Source organism: Lutra lutra, chromosome 16 (assembly GCF_902655055.1).
Source record: "Lutra lutra chromosome 16, mLutLut1.2, whole genome shotgun sequence".
Lineage (NCBI taxonomy): Eukaryota > Metazoa > Chordata > Mammalia > Carnivora > Mustelidae > Lutra > Lutra lutra.
The window spans coordinates 20,526,181-20,541,776 of NC_062293.1; the positions used below are offsets into that span (position 1 = coordinate 20,526,181).

The 15,596-nt window shown below is 56.8% G+C and overlaps 1 protein-coding gene across 2 annotated transcripts in view; it reads left to right on the plus strand.

Annotated features, from left to right (window-relative positions):
* Window positions 1-15,596, plus strand: part of P3H4 (prolyl 3-hydroxylase family member 4 (inactive)) — a 20,426-nt gene continuing 4,830 nt past the window's right edge. The window contains exons 1-8 of one of the 2 annotated variants that reach the window (XR_007123453.1): window positions 1-559; window positions 873-1,025; window positions 1,116-1,287; window positions 2,105-2,233; window positions 3,129-3,274; window positions 4,157-4,240; window positions 5,710-5,854; window positions 6,168-6,367. Coding sequence is in view for 1 of the 2 variants with exons in the window: in XM_047707985.1 (XP_047563941.1) it covers window positions 80-559; window positions 873-1,025; window positions 1,116-1,287; window positions 2,105-2,233; window positions 3,129-3,274; window positions 4,157-4,240; window positions 5,710-5,854; window positions 6,168-6,190 (1,332 nt within the window). In the remaining variant the exon portion in view is untranslated. Of the gene's footprint in view, window positions 560-872; window positions 1,026-1,115; window positions 1,288-2,104; window positions 2,234-3,128; window positions 3,275-4,156; window positions 4,241-5,709; window positions 5,855-6,167; window positions 6,587-15,596 lie in introns of those variants that run through there. The other variant, XM_047707985.1, reaches the window with a different exon arrangement.

The following is a 15,596-nucleotide window of genomic DNA, read 5'->3' on the forward strand; positions in this document are numbered from 1 at the left end:
CCCGGCTCCCCCCCACGCCCCCGCTGCTCGCCGGGCCCTGACGCCTGCTCCGCCCGGGAGACCGCCGGCCGGCGCGGCCATGGGGCGGGCGGCGTGCGGGCTGCTGTGGCTGCTGCTGGGCAGCGCCGCGGCGCAGTACGAGAAGTACAGCTTCCGAGGCTTCCCGCCCGAGGACCTGATGCCCCTGGCCGCGGCCTACGGGCACGCGCTCGAGCAGTACGAGGGCGAGAGCTGGCGGGAGAGCGCGCGCTACCTCGAGGCGGCGCTGCGGCTGCACCGGCTGCTGCGGGACAGCGAGGCCTTCTGCCACGCCAACTGCAGCGGCCCCGCGCCGCCCGCCGGCTCGCCCTCGGGGCCCGCGCTCGGCCCCGACGGCGGCCCCGGCGACGAGTGGGCCCGCGAGCTGCAGCTCTTCGGCCACGTCCTGGAACGCGCCGCCTGCCTGCGGCGCTGCAAGAAGACGCTGCCCGCCTTCCAGGTGCCCTACCCTCCGCGCCAGCTGCTGCGCGACTTCCAGAGCCGCCTGCCCTACCAGTACCTGCACTACGCGCTGTTCAAGGTGGGCCTCGTCCCCCCTTCCCGTCTTGCCCCACCGCCCCTTGGCCCCGCCGCGCCCCCAGTCCCGGAGTCCACCCCCCCTACCGCCTCGCCTGCTCCCCTCCACCATGACTACTCTCCACCCCCGCCCGCTGCCGGGGTGCCCCCTCCACCCCGGCGCCCCAGCCCTGTGGGGCCGTGTTGTTCGGAGCCGGCGTCGGGTTCTGGCAGGTCGGGAGCAGAGTCGCCCGCACGACCTGGGACAGCCAAGCCCACTCACGCGCTCTGGGCTGCGGGCTCAGGCCCTTCCGACCCACTCTGTCCCCGCCCCGCAGGCTAACCGGCTGGAGAAAGCGGCCGCCGCGGCCTACACGTTCCTGCAGAAGAATCCGAAGCACGAGCTCACCGCCAAGTATCTCAGCTACTACCGGGGGCTGCTAGACGCCGCCGAGGAGCCCCTCACAGACTTGGAGGCGCAGCCCTACGAGGTGAGTAGAGGGCTTGGGCTGGCCCCCAACGCTTGTTAGAGGAGGGTTGGTATTGGTTGGCCTCCCTGACCCTGGCCTGCCCCCTTCCAGACCGTGTTCCTCAGGGCTGTGAAGATCTACAACAGCGGGGACTTCCGCAGCAGCGCGGAGGACATGGAGCGTGCCCTGGCAGAGTACCTGGCCGTCTTTGCCCGGTGTCTGGCCGGCTGCGAGGGGGCCCACGAGCAGGTGGACTTCAAGGACTTCTACCCAGCCATAGCAGGTACTCCCCAACCCCTGCAGACCCCTGTGGGCAACCCGCTCACCCACAGGGCCCTGCTTCCCAGAACTAAAGCCCCTTGACACAAGTATTCACCCCATACCCTTTAATGAAGCACCTGGGAAGTTCTTCTTAGGCAGATAGGAGTAAGGGGTTAACCTTCCCCTGGAGACTTCAGTTGGCTGAGAGGGACAGGCTACAGTCCTGACTGCCCCAGGTGTGGGCATGGGTGTGGAGAGGTGATGACATCCCCAAAGGATCTGGGGACATGGGGATCACAGGATTTCCAGGCAGAGGGCAAAGGTGCGAAGGTGGTGGGTGCAGAAGGCATTTTGTGGTGCCAGAAATCACTCCTAGTCTGGGGGTACCTAACTGCGAGGTCCCTCAGCAGGGGCAGAAAGAACTGTCCTGAGCTGCTCTCTCTAGGCTTCAGTGCCACCTCCAAACCTCATCTGCCTCGGGGCGCCTGGGTGGCTCAGCGGGTTAAAGCCTCTGCCTTGGCTCTGGTCATGATCCCAGGGTGCTAGGATTGAGCCCCTCATTGGGCTCTCTGCTCCTCGGGGAGCCTGCTTCCTCCTCTCTCTGCCTGCCTCTCTGCCTACTTGTGATGTCTCTCTCTGTCAAATAAATAAATAAAATCTTAAAAAAAAAAAAAAAGAATGCCCTGGCTCCCTCTGGTTTTTGGGTGGGGGTTGGGTGGGGGGGGTAAGTCGCCCTTAGCACTGCCCTTCTTATGCTGAGCGAAATCTACTCAGGCAAAGTCTATGATCGCAGGGGCTGGCCCAGCACTGGTTCCTCACCTCGGCCTCCCACTCCCTAGATCTCTTTGCAGAGTCCCTGCAGTGCAAGGTGGACTGTGAGGCCAACTTGACCCCCAATGTGGGCGGCTTTTTCGTGGAGAAGTTCGTGGCCACCATGTATCACTACCTGCAGTTTGCCTACTACAAGTGTGAGCCTCCTGGTGGGCTTGGGATGGGGGGCAGGGGGAAGAGACAGCACTGCACTGGGAGTGTCAGTCATGGGGAGCAGTCCCTCAGATGTGAGGACCCTGGGTGATGGGAGGGGAGGCTGGGAAGGAACAGAGCAGCCCTCGGGCAATTCAGGGACCTCTTGGGTAAATGACCAGGAGGCCAACAATTACACAGCACTTGACAGTTTACAAAGCCCTGCCATGTCTGTTTATCTCACTTGATGCTTTCACCAACCCCCACCACCACCTCCCAGCAGCTGACATGACTGGACCCATTTTTCAGATAAGAAACTGAGGCTCATACAGTGCAAGGGGCCATTAGTCACATGGCTGATAATAAGTAGCATGGGGACTTATGGCTCTCCTTGTCTGGGGGACGTCCTGGGCATCAGCTGGGGCTGGGATGGATGATGTTCGGAGTTCCTACAATACTAAGATGCCAGGATTTGGATGGGGGCTAGAGTCGGGCTGGAGGAGATGAGGACCAAGGGGCCGGGAGACCCTTCATGGGTCCAGTCGGTGGATAGGTTGAGGGCCAGGCTGCCGGGCTCTCATTCCCCAGTGCCATTATTCTCCAGCTGTGAGTTTGGGATATCTAGCTAACCTCTCTGTGCCTTGGGTTTCCTGTCTCTAAAATGGGGATGATACTAGCGATGAGGCTTCAGTGAGTTGCATGGGCCTGGCACATGGCCAGTGCCCAATACATTCTAGGTTGCGTTATTATTTGAGTGGGGTGAGGTGGCCAGAAGATCTGGGAGGCAGCTGGGGAGCCGGGAGCATTGGACTGAGCTGGGAGATGGGGATGGGCTAGGAAGACATTGTCCCTGAAGGTGGGGAGGTGCAGGGCTACTCCTCCCTCCTGTCTTGCCCACAGTGAACGACGTGCGCCAGGCTGCCCGCAGCGCCGCCAGCTACATGCTCTTCGACCCTGAGGACAGCGTCATGCAGCAGAACCTGGTGTATTACCGCTTCCACCGGGCTCGCTGGGGCCTGCAGGAGGAGGACTTCCAGCCTCGGGAGGTGGGCACGGCCTTTGGAGGCGCTCTCAGTTCAATTCAAAAACTCCTGGCTTTGGGACGCCTGGGTGGCTCAGTTGGTTAAGCAGCTGCCTTAGGCTCAGGTCGTGATCCCGGCGTCCTGGGATCGAGTCCCACACCGGGCTCCTTGGTCATCAGGGAGCCTGCTTCTCCCTCTGCCTCTGCCTGCCATTCTGTCTGCCTGTGCTTGCTCTCTCTCCCTCTCTCTCTCTGACAAATAAATAAATAAAATCTTTAAAAAAAAAAAAAACAAACTCCTGGCTTCTTTGGAAGGCAGGATGGGAAGGGAAAAAAAAGACTACAGGTTGTGGTTGGAGTCCTGGGCCAGGCCCACCAGCTGAATGGGCCTAGGAACCTTCCTGATCCTTTCTGAGTATGTGGCCTCACTTGCACGTTGGGAGGGGTACAACCTACCGTGACAGCACAGACTCCCGGCTGTAGGAGGCCCCAAAATACCTGTCCATCTTGCTCCTTACCCCTTGCCTGCTCTCCGCCCCACCCTGGTCCCTCTCTCTGCTGTCTTTTGCCCTTCTTCCCAGGGATCCCCTAGCTTGGACCCACGAAGGAACCCTTGGGAATTTAGGGCAAGACTGACAGTCATGGGGCACATGATGCCACCCTTGATTTCCTTAGGCGTGGCAGACATTGCTAATGGATTAGGGAATTCTTTCTAATAGAGCCCTCAGAATTCTCCTTAACCGGACATTCCAAGCACCTGTGGCTTTCTCCATCAGCACGAGAGCTGATACCTGTCCCCTGCTCCTTGAGCTGAAAAAGGGTGGAAACACCCAGATCCTAAAAACTAGGCTGCTCCCCCATGTGGCGGCAGGGTCTGGCTTACCCCATCTTCCTCCCCTCCTCTCAGGAGGCCGTGCTCTACCATAACCAGACCGCTGAGCTTCGGGAGCTGCTGGAGTTTGCACATACGTACCTGCAATCAGATGATGAGGTAAGCTGCCCCCTGCTCTATAGGCTGGGCCATGATGGAAACCCTTAAGCTTTTTCCCAGGGGCCGCTATGCCAAAGCCCAGCCCCACCTCCTGGCAGTCAGCTGTGAGGAGCTGTGAGGCAGGAGAGATTCACCTGTCCCTCCTCTCTCCCCAGTCAATGTTCTCATGCTCCCCTTCTTTATGTGTCTTGCCCACCAACTCTCCTGCCCAGCTCAAGTGGCAGCTCCTCCAGGAAGCCCTCCCTGTGTGCCCTGGCTCTGTCTTCTGGGCTTTCAGTGCCAACTCTGACCCTCTGTGCCTCCCCGGGCCTGGAGTGATTTGCAGTGCTGGCCCATCTCACTCCCAGCCCCCTTCTCCAGCCAGTCTCCCAGAGGATTGGGCTCTGGGATGGGAGACCACATTATTCCCAGCTTTCCCACAGCACCTGCCACAGAGCTGGCATTGGGAAACAGTTTGAATGAATCGGTGAATGAAGGAACGCAGGATGCCAGGAAGGAAGGACTACAGGGTGGTACCTTGATTCTGAACGAGGGTTCGAGAGTCTGAATTTTGGTGCAGTATTGTGCTCGGGGCCGATATATTCGTTACCCACTTTGCTCACTCACCCATCTGCCTACTCATCATATACCAGGGCAGGGGGGACATAGTTTGCACCCTGGCCTTGGCAACAGCTAGACATGGCCCCGCCATTCACCGGGTGGCAAGTCTCAAATAGCTCTTGAACTTCCATTCCTGCATTTTGCGTGGGGGAGATGATGCCCCCATCACACCGTTCTGGTGACAATGAAACGAGGTCAAGTGTGGAAAGCACTTAGTACAGGTGCTCAGTGAATGGTGCCATTTTGATGACTCTTATTCGTGGCCTGCTCTTTGCCAGACACTGTGGGGCTGTGGCAAGGGGATGAAAGGCACAGCACTTTCCCTGAGCGTCTCACAGTCTAGCTGGGGAGGCACCAGCAGTGCTCAGGAGAGGTCGGCGTGGGCCACCAGGGGAGAGCTCCAGATCCAATGGGCTCATGGGCCAGGGTTGCATCCCGGAGCTGACGCGTGGCATCAGCGAGGTCAGCGGGAGCTATCCAGACATTATCTAGCCACGGGGTGGTAGGGGGGCAGTAATTGTGTTCCTGGCCAGGAAATCGCATGAGCACACGGTACCCGTGGACTAGCAGATTCTCTGTGGAATTCCTGGTTCAGTGGAGGGCCTTGGAGAGGGACTGCTTAGCTGACATTGAATCTCTGTTGGGGGAGCATCTGCTCTGGGAGCTGTCTGGGAGTGGGACCCTGTGTGGGAGAAACCCTCAAATCGGTTCCTGGTGGAATCTTGAGACTGGGGAAGATGGGGGCTTTGGAGACCGAGATGGGATGGTGGCAGGGGGTGGGGAGGAGTGGGGCTCATCCAGGAGAGGAACCTGTCTGGGTTTGCACCTGTCGTGACCTTTTTTCTCTCCCCACCCTCCGGCTGCTCTAGATGGAGCTAGAAGAGACAGCATCACCTCTGGAGCCCAAGGACCTGCCTTCGGACGCTGAGTTCGAGGGGGAGGGGGACTACGAGGAGAGCATCTATGCTGACTGGTGGCAGGAGCCTGATGCCAAGGGAGATGAGGCAGAGGCCGGTCAGTGACTCGAGTTCCGGTGGAGGGTGGAGCTGTAACCTGGGCTGGAGGTTGGCCCCAGAAGGATCCGCGTACTGTGCGGCAGAGGCAGTTGGGGTGCTGGGACCCCTCCTCTGGGGACTTCTAGCTTGTTAGCCAACCCTGTCCCACCTTGTATGTGAGGGGGGTGGCATCCTCTCTGGAGTGGGGACCCAGCTGAGACCTGCCCCAGGGAGCCCCCCTCCTGCCTGTCTCCCGCCCTGCAGGACAACACCCAGATGCTTGTTGGGAGCGAGTGGGGGGCTAATCTGGTATTCCCTCCTTTCCTTTCCAGAGCTGGAGCCTGAACTAGCATGAGAAGAGGGCCAGCCTTGCACCCCTCGAGAGCTGGGGACACTTGGGCCCAGTGGTACCGCCCTCACCAGCCTGGGCAGCAGCAAGAACTATTTATTAAAAATGTAAAATGGACATAGCTGACCAGGCCTCATCCCACCCCAGCTGTGAGCGCTGCTCCCCAGGTCTGTCCTGTGCCTGGTCTCGGCACAGCTGCTGACGGCCGGTCCTCCTCCCCGGTGCTCTCCTCACTTGGACAGTCTCCTGGAGGAGAAGATTCCTGCTCCTCCAAGTTGTATCTCAGCCTGGATTTGAGACCGCAGTGGGGCAGCTGGTGTCACAAAGAGCACTGGACCAGGAGTCCAGTGGTTCCTGGCCCACTGGCAGCACGTGCTCAATAAATGTTTTTTGTTGAATGAACCGCAGTACCTGGAGTCCTATCTCCCCTGGGCTGAGGGTACGCGTCCTTCCCTCCCTCCCTCTGCGTCCATCTCCCCTCCTGTGTAAATATGGGGTGGGCAAGGGGGAAATAGTTTGGCGTCAAACCCTGCGCAGGGTTGGTTGGTTGGTGTTGGGTTTTTTTGAGAGCAGAGTGCAATTGCAGATCCGCCCACCAGGGGGCGTGAGCACGCAGTTCCTACCTCAGTCCCTGGAAGGTGTGGTTTCAGATTTCTAAGATGGGATGTCCTATATTTTCCTGGTTCAGCATTGCTTCCCCCGGGGAGTGTGGTGAGCATGGGGAGGGGGCTGAGGACATTTCCATTTTCTTACTTTCTAGGCATTTCCTGACCCAAGTGCTCGAGGGTATGAGCAAGCATGTCCAGTCTCCCATTCTTGAGCAGAGTATGGGGCTCCATCTCCCGCGCCAGAGGGGCCCTAGGGATACAGTTTGATGACCTGAGACCTCGTGGTGGCGGTGGAACTGCCAGATCCTCTTGCCTAATCTCCCATCAGCTCTAGGGGGCCAAGAGTCTGGAGGTGCGGAGACGAGGGTGTCTCCAGGTGGCTGTTCAGTGCTGTGCTGCTCCCATGTCCTCTCCCACTGTCCAGCGTGGGGGAGGGTACAAAAGGCGCCTCTCCGGAAAGGGACCCTGGGCTGGGGCCAGGCAGATAACAGTTCTGCGCGACTCCCCATGGTTCAGGCCTCCCAGGGGGCAGGGTGATGTAGGAAGCTTCTCTTCCTACCGGAGGGTGGAGCTGATGCTGGGAAGCCCTCACCCCTGTTCTCCCCACAGGTGTGCCAGGTGACCTGGCCTGGGCCCTCCCCAGCTCTGTGACCAGGAGGACTCTCTGCCTCACCCCAGACCCCGCCCCTGGGTCTCCAGTGGGGACTAGGACAAGAAGGCCAGAGTCAGTCTGGAGCAGTCTCCAGCCCTGGAGGCACCGGTGACCTCACTCCCTCTCTCCCGTAGGTGGGTCTGCAGTGGGAGCCTCTGGTCAGAGCTCCCTGGTGCGGGTGCCTGGGCTGGCCTGCCCCTCCGCACCCCCTTGGAACTGCGGTGTCGTCAGCCTCCACGGAAGCCCCGCCCCCTGTTTCTGGGAGGGGCTGGCACTTCAGAGGGTGGGGAGCTGGGACGTGCTGGAGCGTGCCTGCTGTGAGTAGGAGCTTTGGAATCTGGACAGCTGGGTGTGAGTCTGAGAGGGTGTGAGTGCAGGAGCAAGAAAGTCTGTGTGCTCGCGTGTTGCGTGGATGTGTGGGTCTGGGTGTGAGCCTGGGCCTCCGTGCACGCGTCTGAGAATGTCTGTGGCAGTTTCACGGGGACCCAGCGTGTTTCTGCACGCAGGGCCAGGAGAGTGTGTGCCTTCATGAATGTATTTCTGGAGGGGTTCAGTCAAATAAATAAATAAAATCTTTTTTTCTTTTTAAAGATTTTATTTATTTATTTGACAGACAGAGATCACAAGTAGGCAGAGAGGCAGGCAGAGAGAGAGGGGGAAGCAGGCTCCCTGCTGAGCAGAGAGCCCTGATGCGGGGCTCGATCCCAGGACCCTGAGATCATGACCTGAGCCGAAGGCAGAGGCTTTAACCCACTGAGCCACCCAGGCGCCCCAATAAATAAAATCTTAAAAAAAAAGATTTTATTTATTTATTAGAGCAGAGAGAGAGAGCAAGGAGTGGTGGGGAGGGGCAGAGGGAGAGGGAGAAGCAGGCTCCCTGCAGAACAGGGAGCCATATTCAGGACTTGATACCCTGGACCTGAGCTGAAGGCAGACACTTAAACTGAGCACCCAGGCGCCCCAACAATAAATGCTATAATAAATAAATTATATGGTCTGATAAATCAGAAAAATAGAGCTGGATGGGGCGCCTGGGTGGCTCAGTGGGTTAAGCCGCTGCCTTCGGCTCAGGTCATGATCTCAGGGTCCTGGGATCGAGCCCCGCATCAGGGCTCTCTGCTCAGCAGGGAGCCTGCTTCCTCCTCTCTCTCTACCTGCCTCTCTGCCTGCTTGTGATCTCTCTCTGTCAAATGAATAAATAAAATCTTTAAAAAAAAAAAAGAAAAGAAAAATAGAGCTGGGGAAGAGGAACGGGGAGAGCTGAGGGGATGCCATTTAAGAAGTGTGTTGTGTGTGTCAGAGTGTGTGGTGGGGAGACAGAGTGTGTGTGTATAGGGGGTGCTCTGTGGCCCAGGCCCTGCAGCCCCGTGTCCCTTACTCAGCTCTCCTCTTCTAGGCAACCATCAGCCCCTCCCGCCTCTCCCCGATGCCAGCGTCTCCCCAGTGCTGGGCCAGGTCCCCAAACCGGTGAGACCGAGTCCCAGCGTGGGCCCTCTAGCCCATTCTCCCAACCCCACCCATTGCAGACACCCTTGCCTCCTCCACATCTGTCTCACCTGGTCCCTCCTTACCCCGCCCCCAAACACCCCACCCAGCACCTCATCAGTCATAGCATCTGTAGTATAATGGGTAGAAGGTGAGGGAAGGCCTAAAAGGGACTGGGCATGGTGACCTCACACAATAGGGCCACAGAGGTGGCCGGACCCAGAAAGACCCCGTCCTGAAGCAAATGTCACTACTACAGCGTACTGAGTACCCACCATGTGCTGGGCACTTGGTCTTAAATGTTCTCGTGACAAAGGCCTCAGTTCCCTTCTGCTACAGGTGAGGCGGAGGAATGGGAAGCAACTTGTCCCAGGTTCCTCAGATTGAGTGATGGCTGAGCTGGGTTTGAGGCTCTTCTCCCCCACATCGATGCTGCTCAGAGAAAAGAGAGAGAGGTGTTGGCTTTGGAGCCAGCTATGTGGACAGAGCCCCCACATTGCCGCAGCTTACTGAGTGAGGCAAGGAGTTCTAGAAGGGAGGAAGGAAGGGGGTAGGCAAGGAAGAGCAGGCAGTCAAGTTCTGCCTCAGCCCCAATTCCAGAGTCTGCCCTCCCCCACCTCCCGCCATTGTCAGCTTGGTGGAATCCAGCCCATGTTAGGGAGCCTGGGGACAGACTTGCCTGGGTCACTTAGACCAGCACCTTCTTGAATCCTGAGAAGTGAGGGCCAGTGGAGGGGGAAAGTCCTACAGCCTCTTCCAAAATTCCAGAAAATTCTAAGGGAAGAAATCCCCCCTTAGGTTTGAGCAATAGTTCTTAAAGTCTCACCCTGGTTTTCCCCTTTCTCCAGGAGAGTAGGGTCTCCCCTGGGGACAGAGAAGGACCCCTTCCCTGTGTTGGCACCAGCGACAGCAGCATAATCTGACTGCAGGTCCCCACTCTGGGGTCTTTATCCAGTTCTCCCACTCCTCTCCAAGGACAGCCCTGGCAGATGGCCCCACCTTCATGGATGGGGAAACTGAGGCTCAGAGAGGCTAGAAGGCTGGCTTAGTCCCATGATGACTCAGGGATTAGGTGGGAGTATGTCAGGGCCTGGGGCTGCCCACCAGAGCCAGCCCCAGGCTGACCTGTGGACGCATCACCTGTAATCACTACCAGCCTGGGTCCCACTAGGCGCCAAGGCACCTGGATAGCATCTCTTCTGTCCCCCAGTCAGCCCTTGGGGTGGGAATGCCTCTCACACCCATGACTCAGGTGGGGAAACTGAGGTAAGGGGGAGAACATGCCTGCTTTCTTACCATCTCCCCCAACACACATATATTTAATCCTCTGAATCTGGGGAAGAACTCACTAAGGGAAGTCACTCCCAATGAAGAGTCAAGGAGAACTTGACATTTTCCATTTGGGATCACCTTTTTCATCCTTCCTTTTAGAAGAGTGGGATATTATGTTCTTGGAGCACAGTGAATAGCTGCCACGGGAGATGCCCTCCTTTTCCCTTGACCCCTTGGCTAAATCCTTGTGGTCTTCCTGGAGGAAGCAAGGAAGGAGCGCAGTCCTGCCAGTCTGAGTGACGAGTCTGGCCTCTCTCCCTGGCCCTGGTGGGTGTGGGGAGCAGGGGGCCTTTTAGAGACCTCACAGCCATGAAGGATATACCATTAAAAGCTTTTGGGGGGCGCCTGGCTGGCTCAGCCTGTGAAGCAGGTGACTCTTGATCTTGGGGTTGTAAATTCCAGCTTCACATTGCATGTAGAGATTACTTAAAAGTAAAATCTTAAAACAAACAACAAAAAAAAGCCTTTGGTATCTCCAAATGAGGTTATGCTCACAGTTACAGAGACACAGGGTTAGGAATGAAGTCAGAAAATGCTTGTCACATGACTTTAACCTTTAGCACAATTATTTTGACGAACCTGGTTGTTGGTGGTGGTTGTGGGTTTTTGCCTTTTTTTTTTTTTGGTAATACATTGGTATCCTCAAAAATGGAAATGTCCCAGGCCTTGGAGCGCCCCCCTCCCTACACACACACACACACACACACACACACACGCACACACGCACACACGCAAACTTCCAGAGAACCTGGCCTCTGTCCAGCACCCTCAGCGCCCGCCCAATCCAGGCTTCGCCCGCCCCCACGCTGCCCGCCCCTCCCCCTCACCACTTCCAGGTTCCCCGCTGGCACCATAAATTATCCATGAGCTGTAAGTTGGCTGCTGCTTCAGCTGAAGGCCGAGGTACCGATGAAATATTCAGGGATCTCAACTCTCAAATTCCCTGGTGGCCGCAGATGGGACTGGGGAAGAAGGGATTCACGTAGCAGGTGGCGGGGTGGGGGCTCCAAGCCTTGGCCGCAGATCCTGCCCTGCTGGAGTCTCGGGCGCAGAGACTGGAGTCCCGGGAGGTGGGGGAAAGGTCTCTGCGAAATCCACGGACTGTGGCTTTGGATGGTGCCCTCCTAAGCCGAGATTTTCCAGCCCTGGGGAGGGTGGGACCGTTCAGCAAGGCCCCCTGGCCCCCCAACCCCCTTTCTCGAATCCCGATGTTTTTTTCCTGAAGTCACACCACAAGGTGACTTCCCACAAAATTGGTTCTCATCTCCCTGTAATACATACACGGCACCCCAACTTTGCTGAGATAGAGAAGACGTAGATTGGTGGGGCCTGTGCGCTGGGGGGCAGGAGACAAGGTTCAGGTCCCAGCTGTGCCAGGAATTTGCTTGTGTGACCTTGGAGACATTCCTTTCCTGGTTTTAGCCTCAGTTTCCCTGTATATGCAAGGAAGGAGGCTCTCATTGTTTCTTCTTCCTTTTCCCAAGGACTCTCCACAGGTGGGGGAGAAATTCTGTCAGGGGTGTGTGTGCGTACGCGTGGGCGCCCGCTTGCACACGCGTGTGCCAGGGGAGGGGCACCCCCTCCACGAGAATGGTGCCTATCAGGGCGGGAATCTCTCCCAGTTCGCTGGCAGGCGGGTGGGGCCTCAGCTGCGTCAGCCTGTTCCAGGAGTCGCCCAGGCCAGGAGCAGTGAGAGGGGTGACTCAGGTGGCAAGGTTCCCCCTGCTGCATCCCCCCACCCAAACTCTCGGCAGGGGGAGGGGATTGCGCAGAAAGCCAGGGAGGCACATCTCAAGAATACAATCCCAGTGCTTGGAGCCCATCCTGTTGTTCCTAAAATTCTGGAATCACACCTTGTTGGTGGGGGTTGGGGGTAGCTAAGGGGGTACCTAGTAGGGGGTAGTCACTCTCTGGAGAGGTCCTGACCCTCTTCCAGCTTCTCCATCCACCACCACCTCCAGCCCCTGGTATCTACCCCTGGCCTGTGCTATTTCTGGCCCTCCTATCTCTGTTTTCTTGTCTCCCTGTTTTCTTTCTGACATTCCATCCCCGCCCACAGGCTTTGCAGTGAAATGTCTTGGGAGCTACCTCTGTAATTAAGAGCCATCCCCCTCCGGGCTGGCTGGGCACACACCCTCAGGACCCGGCTGTGGGCGGTCTCTGGCCCCTGTGCTCCTCCCCTGGACAAAGGGCAGTACAAAAAGCAAAGCAGGAACACCAACACCCCACCCCACCCCCGCCCAGGGGCCTTGCACCATTTTCTGCGCTCCTGCTACCAGCAGGGCCTGGCCCACCTCCTGCCAGGAGAGCTTGGGAGCCAGAGTCTCCCCAGTCCCAAGGGATCCCACTGAGCCATCCCTCCACCGGGACACCAGCAGCAGGGGCCAGAGTGCAAATAGAGGCCTGCATACAGCATTCTGAATGAGCCGCAGATCAAGCTAATAAACTGCTAAGTAAGATCTACCTTGACAAGTATAACCCACAGCAACCGGAAAGGCCAGAATGGAACTCAGAGTTCTGATTCCTTCTCAGAACATAGCAGCCTGGGGATAACTGTTCCCCGACCCCAGCCCCTGGGGCATCTCCCCTTCCCGTTGCGCCCATGACTCCCCACTCACCAGCACGCATGTGTGGATCCCCCAGGGGGATGTCCGCAGTGTCCATCCCTCCCCCATACCTGCCCCTGTCGCCCTTTGGCCCAAGCGTGCACCTAACACACTAGCTGCTGCTTTCCATTCTCAGGAGAAAAAGCCAGAACAGAAGAACCACAGGCTCTAAAGCAGGGTCAGCTCTGGGCAGGGAATTCCAGTTTCCCATCCATAGTGTGGTCTCAAAGGGGAGAGTATGAACACTGTGTAGACTCCTCCCCTTATTCCTGTATGGAGGGATCCTCCCCAACATCCTATGGGAGGACCAGGACAGAGGCCCCTTCCCCAGGCTTATAGATGGCTCTGCGCCAGGGCCCAAAGGAGGCCGTTTGCAAAATGCCTCTGGCTCTTTGCACTGCCTTTGATTCCGTCTGCTCCCCCCAGGAATAACTTCCAGTTGTCTGTTTCTTTCCTGCTGTGGAAAGGCAACGTCATCAGCCCGAAGTTTAGTCACCCATCTGTTCACCCCATCTTCCTTTATAAGATTTTTTAAAAAAATTATTTGAGAGAGAGAGAGAAAGAGAGAGCAAGGGAGTGTGAGCGCAAGTGTGGGGAGGGGCAGGGGGAGAAGGACAAGGAGACTCCCTGCTCAGTGGGGAGCCTGCTGTGGGGCTGGATCCCAGGACCCCAAGATCACGACCTCCTGAAGTCAGACGCTTAATTGATTGAACCACCCAGGTGCCCCTCCCACCCCATCTTCCTTTCTAGAGGTGGCCATCCCTGCGGCCACCTTGGGTCAAAGAGGAAGGAAAGGGGTTGTGTGTGTATGTGTGTGTGTGTGTGTGTGTGCTGGGGAGAGAGTGCCGACGTGCCTGGCATTTGTGTGTGTCTGAATCTGGGCCCATCAGTGTATATCCCAGAGGTATGAGTATAGATGGTTGTGTGTGTATGTGTGTGGGCTTTTGCACATCTAAATCCCTGACAGAGAGGGGCCTGAGATGGAAGACAACAGTATCTCTTCCGCCTCCTTATATGGCCCAGAGGCCTGCAGGGATGAGCCGAGGAGAGCAGCCTGCCCGTTGTTCACCTTCCCACAGGGAAGCACCTCCCTAGTCTCCACCAGTTCCCCCACCCCAACATCAGACCCTCCTCATACTCCTCTTTGCTGGTAATCTCCATCTCTAGGGCAGCTTGGGGATAAGCCCCTTGGTGCCCTTTCTTTCTTTACTCTGCCAACCCAGAAAGCTGCAAGGTTGTATTAACCATTTGTGTTCTTCATGGCCCAAGAACTCTGCTTCCCCTGAGCTCTGGGCAAGAGAAATGAGCTCAAAATTCAGGAATACGAAGTGAAGCTAGACACAAGAAGGAACTTAGAATAAAAGGAGACAAGGGTATTCATATAAGGGAGGCTGGAGATGCACCTTTCTGGGAGATTTGTCAAACAGAGAAATCCCTGCCTTTATTTATTTAAAGGCTTGGAGGAAGGGGCCTAGGTAGGATGTTCCTGTGGCTTTAAGTTCAAGCTATCGGGGAGACTGCGGCCACAGTGACTCTCATCCCTGTCCCTAGGCACCTCTTTGCCCCTTGAGACCAAATCCTCTACCCAGGCAGCTCATGGTAGTAAACATCATTTTCTGATTCTTTTCTGTATCCTACGGATGAATCCTCAGTGCCTGGCAGGCAGGCAAATAGTAGGTGCATAATAAATGTGCTGGAATCCCTTGATCTGGGAAGAGTCATAGCTCTTATTCAAGTCTTTCCTGCTGCATTGGGTGGTGCCTCCACCCAGTCCCAGCCCAATGCTTAGCTTTGGGGCCAGCATGTCGCAGCTTGTCCCAGGTTGACGTGCAGGGGAACATTCTGGGGAGACACACACACACACAGGCTTTATTCTGAAGCCCTATTTGTGCCCCTTTATTCCACCAGGCTCTTCCACTCTTCTGTTATTAACCAGCGCGTATGCAGAGAGAGGAAGAGAGGAAGAAAAGAGTGAAGTCAGGCTCGGGTGTGTCTGTGTGCAGGGTTGTGGGTGTGGAGGTGGGCAGGGAATGGGGAGAGCAGCTCTATTCCTCCCAAGCTGAGGGCTGGCTACTGTTCTACCTGGCTGGGGGTTGAGGGGAGCAGGTGTAGGGGTGAGCAGGGATAAGTAGGGAGGAAGATACTAAAAAAAGCAAGAGGAGGGGGAGTCAAGGAAACTAAGTAAAGGGCAGTGGCCCTGGCATGTGGAATGATGTCTGGTTAAGGATGTTGATGTCTCCCTGAACCCCTCCAGGAAGGCTTCCTGGATGGCACTAGCCTCAGAAGTGAGACTGTTTTGGCTAGCATTCCTTTCTCTGGTGGGAAAGTGGTCAAGGATACTGGGGGGTTGCCTTCACCCAGCCCACCCTAGGCGCTAGCTTTGGGACTATAGAACTTGTTTGAGGGAGGACCTTTTCCTGACAACTACTCCCCCAATTCCCACATACTCCGAGTGGCTAAGATGACCTGTTTACACTTAGCTCTCTGGGAACCCGTCGGGGGTTGGGATCATTTTGATTTTCTGTGTTACCAGGGTCTCATCTGGTGCTGAGCATACAGTTAGTGCTCAATACTTAAGTGCTGATGAATGAATATCCGTGGTAAGCTCAGCAAACCGAACATCCATGAAAATGGGCATCCATTTCATTACCAACAGGACAGAAAGAACCTTGTCTTCTTGACTTGCTTGCCCATTGGGAAGTTCTTTCTGATAACTAACCCATGATCCT